We start from the raw sequence: 12,165 nt of genomic DNA, 5'->3' as shown, positions 1-12,165 counted from the left end.
GTGAGTTTTAATAGTATATAGATAGATAGATATATATATATATATATAGATGATACAAGAACAATAAGTTGGATAGAAAGTTCATCCCAAAGCAAACAAAAAGTCAAAAAGGTGATTGCTATAAAAATATCATAAGATGCTAAACACACAATGAATAATATTTAGTACCCTTTGAAAAAATTACATTTGGCCTTGGATGAAGTTATTGAACTGATTCATTTTGCAAGTTATCATGTCTAGCCCAAACAATTAAATTTATACCAAAACCAGATAATGCTGGAAACACTGAGCAGATCAAGTGGTGTCAGTGGGAGGAAAATGGAGTCAACATCTTGGGTCAAGGACCATTCATCAGAACTGGAGGTGTGAGCAAACAAGCATGTTAACAAGCATGTTAATTTGAAGAGGGGAAGATTCCCTTCATCCAATTGACCTATCACCAATCCACCCATTCTGATCTTCTCTCAGATTCCAATTTACAAGTCCCCAGCCCAAATCCCCTGTCCATACTTTAATGAATTGGCGTCACAGTGTTGAACTCTTCAGCTGCTGCCTTTGACAGTAACAGGAATCTTCCTCGGGCTTTTCTTCCAGTCTGCAGCCCCATTGACCTCTGGTCCAACTGAGTTATTTCTTAATTCCTGCATTAGTGAAATTCCCAATAAACCCATTGTTTTAGCCTGCTCATACCCTACAGATCTATTTCTCCTTCCCTCGCCTCCTAGTCACATTTTTACACAATGATCATACCGCTGGGGTGTAAGCTGCCCACCCCAGCAGTATGAACATTGATTTCTCTAACTTCAGATAGTTCCTCTGTCCCCCTCTTTCCCCTCCCCTTCCTAGTTCTCCCACTGTCTCCCTGTCTCCTACTACATTCTATCTTTGTCCTGCCCCCTCGCCTGACTTCAGTCTGAAGGGTCTCGACCCGAAACGTCACAAATTCCTTCTCTCCTGAGATGCTGCCTGACCCGCTGAGTTACTCCAGCATTTTGTGATACCTTCGATTTGTACCAGCATCTGCAGTTATTTTCCTACGCAACTAGCAACAAAGTCAGTGCCCTCTTTTATAAGAAATATTCATTTCATCCCTGAACACTAGTCTAATTAGTCACCTTCCTCCATCAATCCCTTTTATCTGCATAAACTTAGCCTGACGCTGAACAACTCATTTAGCTTTGGTCACTTTCCCCATGTCAAGGACATTGGGATGTTCATTACCAATTTTTGCCCTTCTGTCACCTTCATATGGTTCATATCTATTTCTTCCCTTCCTTTTTCCATGATCTCATCTCAGGGATTAGGTTAGCTACCAGCATCAGCCACCAACTCCCAGAGTTTTCTTGACTACACCTTCTCCCACCCTGCTTTTTGCAAGGACTCTGATGCAGCATCCATTTCTTCTACCACCCAGGGATCCTGTCTTTCCCGAAGAAGTAATAATGCACTATAACTCCTTTCAAGCTGGTGCACGGCGATCAATACGGAAGATCAGCGGGACAAAGTTTAAAAGAGATGCAAGGGCAATTGCTTATTTTTAAAGAGTGGAGGCAGATAGGATAGTGACATTTAAATAGGTACGTGGATTTGCAGGGAATGGAAGGATATGGATCTCATGCAGGCAAAGGAGGCGAGTTTAACGACATAATTTTCAGTACAAACATTGTGGGCTAAAGGGCCTGTCCCTGTGCTGTACAGTCCTATGTGGTTTCCCACGCCCTATAATGCAGGTTTGGTTAACCATTTTGTAGAACACTCTGTTCAGTCCATGACGGGGACCCCAACTTCCAGTTGTTATTTTAGTCCTCCATCCTACAGACTTTCTTGCCTTCTACCTACATTGTTTCAAAACTTAAGCACTACCTTATTTTCATTCTGGGTGTGTTGTAGGCTTTGGGGCTTATTATTGCATTTAGTAAGTTCACGTAATCGTTCTGTTTTTTTAAACCCCATTCTTCTCAGAAATGGCTGCAGCTTTCACTTCCAGGTTCTTTCTTTTATTTTATCTCTCGATGCCATTGACAACTATGATTAATATCCTATCGGTCTTTCCACCCCTTCCCTGCAAAGTACTTATCTAATTTTTCACATTCCAAAAATATCCATTTATTATAATAACGCGAGCTTGGCCATTTGCCTCATTGTCATCCAAGACCAATCCCACCAACTCTATTGTTTTCTTAGAATCATACAGCATTGAAACAGGCCTTTCAGCCCAAAGTCCAAGATCATCTAAGCTAGTCCCATGTACCATTTACTTCATCCAGAGGGTAATTGAATTGAATAAATTTTATTAGCCAAGTATGTACACATCCAAGGAATTTGCCTTGGTGCTTTGCTCACAAGTAACACCACGATATACAGTAAACAATTAAGAATAAAACATTATAATTTAAACATGTACTGGCATGTCTGGGAGGTGTAGGGAAACCAGAACACCTGGCATAAATCCACTTACACAGGCCAAAGACACAGAGTGCGCAAACTGCAGATGGACCGCATCCAAGTTTAGGATCAAACTCAGGTCTCTGAAAGAGTCATAGGCCCAAAATGTTAACCGTGTCAACTCTGTTGCCGGATCTTTCGTGTTGTCCATTTTAATTTGGGATTTCATCCTGCACAATATTGCTCCAAATGGTTGACTAAAACAATGATCATATATTTATCTTCCTTATAATAGTGTGACTGGCGCCAATGATGGCTGCCACGCTGTACTGCTCCTTGCTGTTTTTTCTGTGTTTGTTTGTTTGTGTCGTCTGTGAAAATCCCACAAAGCCTTGGTTTACAGTTGAACTCAGACAGCTCCACCAGTCCAAAGATGAGGCCTACAGGAGCAGGGATGCAGACCTCCCACAGGCAGGCCAAGTACCCCCTCCCCCACCCACCCCTCCCCAATCACCACTTCACACCTACTTACAACCCGACTCCAGTCTGTAAAGACTAGACCCTCCCCCACCCACTCCTTGCCAATCACCACTTCACACCCACTTACAGCCTGACTCCAGTCTGCAAAGACCAGGCCTCATCCAACCCCTCCTTGCTGCCCTACACCAGTCTGGCCACTTCTCCATTACTAATAATAGAAATTGAAGAGGTGGAGAAGTTGTTCAGGAGACAGAAAAGCCGAAAATCTCCAATGTTTCCCCCTCTACCCTGAAGCTCTGTGCCGATCAACTGGCACCAGTCTACACAGACATTTTCAACCAGCCCCTGCAAACCTTGTACTGTCCCTGCCTGCTTCAAAGTCTCCACTATTGTTCCTGTTCCCAAAAAGCCAAGGATTACTGGGCTTAATGACTACAGGCCTGTCGCACTGATCTCTGTAATCATGAAGACCCTTGAAAGACTTGTGCTGGCCCAGCTGAACAATGTTGCAAACCCCCTGCTGGACCCCCTGCAGTTTGCATACAGGGCCAATAGATCAGTGGATGACACAGTCAACCTAGGCCTGCACTTCATCCTCCAGCACCTAGACCACCACCTAAACAGAGTGTGTAGACACTGTGAGCGGCCCGGACCCCGGTCCCGCTTACCGTGACTTTGCTCACACGCTCCCGGCAAGGATTTTGTTTGTGGATTTTAGCTCTGCATTCAACACCATTGTGCCAGAGCTACTACACTCCAAACTCTCCCAGTTGACTGCACCCAAACCCCTCTGTCAGTGGATCACCTACTTCCTGACAGACAGGAAGCAGCATGCGAGACTGGGAAAGCACACCTTGGACCCGCTGACCCTCAGCATAGGAGCACCGCAAGGCTGCGTACTCTCCCCTCCCCTTTACTCTCTATACCAACGACTGCACCGCCACAGACTCCTCTGTCAAGTTTCTCAAGTTTGCGGAGGAATCTGCCTACAGATGGGAAGTGACACAGCTGGCTTCCTGGTGCCTTTGCAACAACCTGGAGCTCAATGCTCTTAAGGCAGTGGAATTGATTGTAGACTTTAGGAGAGCTCCCCCTCTCCTTTCCCCATTCACCATCAAAAACACCAGTCACATTTGTGGAGTCATTTAAGTTCCTTGGAACCATCATCTCCAAGGACCTTAAATGGGAGGCCACCATCGGCTCCACAGTCAAAAGGATGTACTTCCTGCGGCTGCTGAGAAAACACAATCTGCCACAATGATGGTTCAGTTTTATACAGCCGGCATAGAGTCCGTCCTCACCTTCTCCATCATGGTCCAAATGGCTCAGCCACCAAGCACGACATCCAGAGGCTACAGCGCATTGTTTGATCAGCCGAGAAGTTTGTTGGCTGTAACCTTCACCCATTGACGAACTGTACACTGCAAGGGCCAGGAAGCGAGTGGGTAAAGTCATCTCTGACCCCTCTCACCCTGGCCACAAACTCTTTGAAGCACTTCCCAATGGAAGGCGATTCCAGACTGTCAAAGCCACCACAGCCAGACATACAAACAACTTTTTTTCCACGAGCAGTAGCTCTACTCAACAACCAAAAGTCTGTAGTCTCCTTTTGCTCTGGTATTTTATTTCATTCTTCACATGTTTAAATTATAATGTTTTATTCATAATATAATGTTTTATGTTTTATTCTTAATTATTTACTGTATGTTGTGTTGTTACTTGCGAGCATAGCACCAAGGCAAATTACTTGTATGTATACATACTTAGCTGGTAAAATTTATTCGGTTAAGTTCAGTTATAAAGAATGATTGTTTCATAATCTAATGAGTTCCAGTTTTATGTTGCAACAATGGAATTTTCTGTAAACACGTCATCATCTGAAAATGTCACTTCATTAGACTTACTGTTAAATATTTTAAACATTTGAATTGTTTGGCAAACTTGTTTTCCTACCAAAGGTCCTTAGTAATATAATTATGTCACCATCAAACTCACCAACAGTACAAATCAATTTTACTTATTTTAATTAGACAAAAAACAGCCTATCAGAATTTACAAGATACGAACTGCACAAAACAAAGCTCTTGCTCAAATACAGGTTTCCTTGTTGATAAAAACAAGATTTTGTTGCTCAAGTTTGCAACAAATACAATGAAAGTAAAAAAACTTCCTCTTTCAGGGCAAGTTTCCTGTAACGATAATTGCAGATACCAAGGATTTTGATTCAGGTTAGTTTTTGTTTGTGTGCCATTCAATAGTCAAATAAGACTATACTTGAACACAATCAAGCAACACTCCAGCACTGAAGGCAGAGTGAAGAGAAAGATAGTTCTCAGCATCGCAGCATTCCAGAGACAAAGTCCAATATCTGCAATGAAGTAGGTTGGTGAATTGGAACTGTAATCTAGTTTTTAGAAAGACCATGCAGAAGCCTGATAAGAGGGGAAGAAGAAACTCTTCTTGAGTCCAGGGGTGCATTCTTTCAAGCTTCTGTGTTTTCTGTCTGATGGGAGCAGGGAGAGCGAGGAATGACTGAGAAGCAAGGAATGACTGATTATGTTGGCTGCCTTTCCAAAGCAACAGGAAGTGTAGATGGAGACAATGGTGGGAAGTCTGGCATAGTCTATATCTACAACTCTCTAACACACTCCAAAAAGACTCTTACATTAAAAAAAAGTCCCAATGATTGCCCAAACTCTTGGGAAATACCAAACTTAGTTTGGAGACACAAGGAATTACATACGCTGGTTGTTTTACAAAAAAAAAGACATGAAATGTTGGAATAAGTCAGCGGGGCCAGGCTACATATCTGACCCAATGAGTTACTCCAAACGCAGTCTCTCCTCACCACCACAGACCAGGCGACGTTTTGGGAAGAGATTCAACGTCCACAATGTTTACTACTGTTAACGCTCACATAACAACAGACTGAGGCTATTTTTATCACAATGTTTCCGGCTGTGCGGCTCCCCGAGGGGGAGGAAGTTGATCATAAACAGAGGGTGTAGACCCGGCGTGAGCGGCCCGGACCCCGGCCCCGCTTACCTTGGCTTTGCTGACACAATCCCGGCTGCCATCCAGCTGGGCCCACACCTGCGGGGAGTCAGCCGCCCCCGGCACGTACGCGACAAGAGGCAGCGGCGCCAACACCGTCAGGACAACCTGGAAGAGTTCCTGGATGGCGGCCTTGTTGTGCTCCAGGTAGTCCTGCTTGTCCCGGGACACGGCGAACTCGTCGCTGACCGAGGCGTTGTCCAGGGCCTGGTGGTACCAGAGGGTGGCGGTGGAAGGCCCGGGCCTGCGTCCGGCCGCGACGGCCCACTCGCTGTGATGGCTGGCGGCCATGAAGGGGATTCAAGGCGACACTCGGTCGCCGCACTCCGACATCGCCTGGTCGGAGAGCGAAGGACTGTGACGTCACCACGCCCGGCGCCATGACATCAGTGCTCACGCACGCCCAGCGCCATGACGTCCCGCGCGGGGTGGGGGCGTGGAAAAAAAGGCGGGTGGGGGCGTGGAAAAAAAGGCGGGTGGGGGCGTGGAAAAAAAGGCGGGCTGGGGTGGAAAAGAGGCGGGCTGGGGTGGAAAAGAGGCGGGCTGGGGTGGAAAAGAGGCGGGCTGGGGTGGAAAAGAGGCGGGCTGGGGTGGAAAAGAGGCGGGCTGGGGTGGAAAAGAGGCGGGCTGGGGGCACGCGCGGCTGGGCACGCGCCCAAACCCGCGGCTTTCCGTTGACTCACCGCCGCCCCGTCACAGCACACGCCGCAGGCGTAAGGTAAGGGAGAATACACAGAGTGCCGACATACCTTCCCCACCATCACCCGTATCTCTCCAGAGTGAGTGAGACAGGCACCGAGTGAGCGGGTCAGGCAACATCTATGGAGAACAGAGATGGCGGAGACCCTTCTTCGCACTCAAGAGCCTGGCTTTCCATGTTCTATACTGGTTCTCGGAGCAGAATTAGTCCATTCGGCCCATCAAAGGGCGGTGGGCATATGGAACGAGCTGCCAGAGGAGGTGATGTAGAAAAATAACTGCAGATGCTGGTGCAAATCGAAGGTATGACAAAATGCTGGAGTAACTGGAACAGCACCTCATATTTCACCTGGGCAGCTTGCAGCCCCGCCGTGTGAACATTGAATTCTCCAACTTTAGATAGTTGCTCTGTCCCTCTCCCACCTTCCCAGTTCTCCCTCTCTTCCTGTCTCCACCTAAATCCTTCCTTTGTCCCCCTCCCCTAACATCAGTCTGAAGAAGGGTCTCGACCCGAAACGTCACCCATTCCTTCTCTCCTGAGATGCTGCCTGACCTGCTGAGTTACTCCAGCATTTTGTGATGCCAGAGGAGATAGTTAAGGCTGAGACTATCCCATCATTTAAGAAATAGACAGGTACATGGATTGGACAGGTCTGGAGGGATATGGACCAAATGCAGACAGGTGGGACGAGTGTAGCTGGGAGATGTTGGCCCGCGTGGGCAAGTTGGGCCGTCGGGCCTGTTTCTACACTGTATCACTCTATCACTATGACTCTAAGTCTACTCTGCCATTCAATCATGGTTGATTATATCTCCTTCCTAACCCCATTCTCCTGCCTTCTCCCCATAATCCCTGACACCCCATACTAATCAAGAATCTATCTATCTCTGCATTAAAAATATCAATTGACGGTCCCTACAGCAAAGAGTTCCACAGGCAATAAACGTGGCCAATCCATGTTGTCCTGAGATGATGCTTGATCTGCCCAGCAACTCCAACACTGTGTGTTCTTTTGTAAACCACCATCTGCAGTGCCTTGTTTCTCCCTGTATCCCCCCCTTCTGGCTTCCTCTTGGAGGAGTGAGTGGTACCAATACCAGGTCAAGAGTATTTAATTGTCTTGGGTACCAGATGTGGAACAATGACATTCTTACTTGCAGCACCACCATGGGTCTGTAAGCACAGGACGCAACATGATAAACAAACAAAAAAAGCACAATATTTTATTTTAAAAACAGTATTCGTGGATTTGATGGGAACACACTCCTCCACACATTTCCTTATGAAGTCGGTAACAACCATGGCATATTCGTTTAGGTCCTTTGCCAAGTACATGAACATCGCCCAGTCTACCTATTCCAAGCAGTCCTGAGTCGTTGCTCTACCTCTCCTGAACAGCTCTATACAGCCCTCACCGCTGGTCACAGCCTATATGCAGGAAGAGGAGCACAGCCAGGTGATTGAATTTCCCAAAGTGAGGATGAAAAATGGAGCGATCGTCGTCTTTGATGGTGGAATAACAATGGTTGAAGGTGTTTGATCCTCTGGTACGACAAGACACATGCTGGTGGTAGTATGAAAGTCACTTCTTCAAGCCGGCCTTGTTAAAGTCCCCGGCTGTGATAGGAAAGGTGTCGGGGTACACCATCTGATGTTTGTTGTCCACGGCGTGCTGCTCCTCCAGTGCTAGATGAACATCTGCCTGGGATGAGATGTAGACCACGGTCATCATGATGGGGGTGAAATTTCTCAGGAGGTAGAAGGAATAGCATTTCATTGCCAGGTTTTCCAGGTGCAGAGAACAGGATTTGGACAAGACCGCTATGTAGGAGCACCACGAAGAGTATACCATTAGGCTGACGTCCCCTTTCCCTGATGCCTCCATTCTCTCCATGTGATGAATGAAAAAAGCTGTGGATGAGCCATGTATCTGAAACAGCACTCGGTATTCGTTCATCTCTCTGATAAAGCAGCCTTGCTCTTATGAGATTTAATGCTGAGGCTTTATACGGTCAGGCCGCATTTGAAGTATTGTGAGCAATGTTGGGTATCATATCTGAGGAAGGATGCGCTGGCACTGGAGAGGGTCCAGAAGAGGTTTACAAGAATGATCCCAGGAATGAATGGGTTAACATATAATAAGCGTTTGATGGCATTGGGCCTCTACTCACTGGAGTTGAGAAGAATGAAGGGGGAATCTCATTGAAACTTACCAAATAGTGAAAGGCTTGGATAGAGTGAATGTGGAGAGGATGTTTTTACTAGTGGGCGAGTCTACGATTAGAGGTTATAGCCTCAGAATTAAAGTACGTTCCTTTAGGAAGGAGATGAGGAGGAATTTATTTAGTGGTGAATCAGTGGAAATCTTTGCCACAGAAGGCTGTGGAGGCCACATCCATGGATATTTTTAAGGCAGAGATAGGTAGATTCTTGATTAGTACGGGTGTCGGGTGAAAGGGAGAAGGCAGGATAATGGGGTTAGGAAGGAGAGGTAGATCAGCCATGATTGAATGGCAGAGTAGACTTGACGGGCCGAATGGCCTAATTCTGCTCCTAGCACTTATGAACTTAAGTTCTCAGCGTTATTTTCTAGAGACTACATTGGCCTGTAGGATGGTAAAGAGGTGGAGTCATTATCTTTGGGCTTCAATCTTACCCGTTGACCACGTTTCCAGACAAAATGGAAGTGTACCCCATCGTACTTGACAGGTTTGTCGGTGACTCAGAGCTCCAAGGTAATGAGCAATCATTTCAGACTTGATTTCAACCTGGTTAAAGCTTTTGCCATTGTACAAACCGACCATGCTGCCAGATGTAAAGGATTGGCAGAAGAAAACTGTGTTTTGTGTCCTTGGAGTGTGTTTATTGTATTCGGATCAAGGTGACGATCTGACATTGGTGACGAGGATGAACTAATAATTGTTTAGGAAAGAACTGCAGATGCTGGTTTATAACGAAGATAAACACAAAATGCTGGAGTAACTCAGCGGGACAGGCAGCATCGCTGGAGAGAAGGAATGGATGACGTCTCAGGTCAAGACCCATCTTCAGACTGATCTCGTAATTGTTTAGTTCAGTTTTTGAAGCAGATATGGCTTTTAATGAAGCAGCTGGAATTAGAAGTTTGAATTCATTCGACCCGAGTGGAATAGCGAGTGTGGTGAGTGCAAGGCGGGAGGCATGGTCAGAGGAATTTGATCTTTACGCAGACGCCTTGGACTGTTTGTTGAAGGAGCATCGCCAGTGTAGCTCACATGACGGAGAGCATTGCTATTGTACAGTGCTGGAGCTTTAGTTCAGGAGACTTTCAAGACGCTTCCTCAGACAGGAGGTAATGCAATTTATGCGATGGCTGTTGCTGCTTTGAAGAAACATGTGTGCAAACAAAAGATACATTTCAGCGACATGTATTTGGCCAGACAACACAGAGAGGGGAAAGCATTGCTCAGTTTGTAACAAGTCAAGTCAAGTCAATTTTATTTGTATAGCACATTTAAAAACAACCCACGTTGACCAAAGTGCTGTACATCTGATTAGGTACTAAGGAAAAAAATGAAACATACAGTAGCACGCAAACAGTTCACAGCGCCTCCTCAATGAGCCTCAAACGCTAGGGAGTAGAAATAGGTTTTGAGCCTGGACTTAAAGGAGTCGATGGAGGGGGCAGTTCTGATGGGGAGAGGGATGCTGTTCCACAGTCTAGGAGCTGCAACCGCAAAAGCACGGTCACCCCTGAGCTTAAGCCTAGACCGCGGGATAGTGAGTAGCCCCAAGTCGGCCGACCTGAGGGACCTGGAGTTAGAGAGGGGGGTTAGAAGATTTTTGATGTAGGGGGGGGAATGTCCATTTAGGGCTTTATACGTGAATAGGAGGAGCTTGAAGTTGATTCTGTACCGTACAGGGAGCCAGTGGAGAGAGGCCAGAATCGGGGTGATGTGGTCCCTTTTACGGGTACCCGTCAGGAGTCTCACTGCGGCGTTTTGGACCAGTTGCAGGCGGGACAGGGAAGATTGGCTGATCCCAGTGTATAGGGAGTTGCAGTAGTCTAGGCGGGAGGAAATGAAAGCGTGAATGATTTTTTCTGTGTCGTCGAATTGGAGGAAAGGTCAAGATTGTTTCTGTAAGCTGCAACTATGGCGCTGAGTTGGAGAATCAAATCAGGAATCAGGTTGCACAAAGTTGCATATCAAATGGCTTGAGACACAAGTTTAGTTTAGTTTAGAGATACAGAAACAGGCTCTTCGGCCCACTTAATCCGCACCGACCGGCTTTCCCTACAAATTAACACTATCCTACTCACATGATGGACAATTTTCACTTACACCAAGCCAATTAACCTACAAACCATTGGAATGTGGGAGGAAATCGATATTCTTGAGAAAACCCACACAGGTCACGGGGAGAACGTACAAACTCTGTACAGACAGCACCCGTAGTTGGGATAGAACCTGAGTCTCTGGCGCTTTAAGCGCTGTAAGGCAGCAACTTTACCACTGCGCCACCTTGGTTGGAGAAAGGTGACGTGCTAACATTAATGGAAACACCGACAATTGCCTGTTAATTTGAAGCCATGGAAACCCAGTTTCAGACCATGAGATTGGATGGAAAAAGCCATGTTAACAAGATAACGTCTACTGGCACGAGCAAGGGACATGGACATGGTACGGGTCATTCCAAAGCTGAAAATGGCTCTGAGCGTTTTAGATGTGGTAATTTGGACATTTTGCCAAGAATCCATGCTGCGAATCGACGTCATGGGTCAGTCCAGTTGTAATAGTACCAAAACCAAATGGAGAGATAAGGCTTTGCGTGGACATGAGGCGAGTAAATGAGGCAATAATACGAGAGAGACACCTCATACCTACTGTCAATCAGGTCCTGCAAGAGCTATCTACAAGCAAATTATTTTCAAAGCTAGTCCTAAAGTTATCATCATTTGGAGTTGGACCCAGAGTCAACGAAAATAATTATTTTTGTCACACATTGTGGACTCTACTGATATAAGAGGTTGTTGTTCGGAGTTAATGCAGCACCAGATATTTACCAATGTGAAATTCAGAAGGTAATTCAAGGGATTCCTGGAACTGCAATAAAGTATAAAGTTTTATTCATTCATTCATTCATTCATACACAAGAATATACACCGGTAGGTAGATTAAAACATCACACAGAACACAAATAACATAAATCATGCAAGACAGTCAAAAGAAAAAGACTAACAATTTGTCAGAATATTCGGTGACATGACAAATCTCTCCAAATCTAAGAAAGTAGAGATGCTGACGAGCTTTTTTTATGATTACATCTATGTTCTGGCCCCAGGTCAGGTTATGTGAGATGTTTATGCAAGTAATTTGAAGCTGCCAACCCGCCAATTAAAACTGATATGTGATCCCCTTCCCCTTTCTGAGTTTAACAATTAATTTCTTGATTCTGTTCCTGTTGAGTGAGAGATTGTTGTTGCAGCACCATTCAATCTGATGTTCTATCTCACTGCTGTACACTGACTTACCACCACTCATGATTCAGCCAACCACAATGGTGTC

At 45.8% G+C, this 12,165-nt stretch overlaps 1 protein-coding gene across 1 annotated transcript in view; it reads right to left on the bottom strand.

Moving 5' to 3' along the window:
* Window positions 1-6,264, bottom strand: part of n4bp1 (nedd4 binding protein 1) — a 30,370-nt gene extending 24,106 nt beyond the window's left edge. Inside the window, exon 1 of the mRNA XM_078400418.1 lies at window positions 5,911-6,264. Coding sequence (XP_078256544.1) covers window positions 5,911-6,210 — 300 coding nt within the window. The 5' untranslated portion in view covers window positions 6,211-6,264. The remainder of the gene's footprint in view (window positions 1-5,910) is intronic.
* Window positions 6,265-12,165: the final 5,901 nt, after the last annotated feature.

This window comes from Rhinoraja longicauda, chromosome 6 (genome assembly GCF_053455715.1).
Source record: "Rhinoraja longicauda isolate Sanriku21f chromosome 6, sRhiLon1.1, whole genome shotgun sequence".
NCBI classification, from domain to species: Eukaryota; Metazoa; Chordata; class Chondrichthyes; order Rajiformes; family Arhynchobatidae; genus Rhinoraja; species Rhinoraja longicauda.
This window is presented reverse-complemented; position numbering and strand designations above follow the sequence as displayed.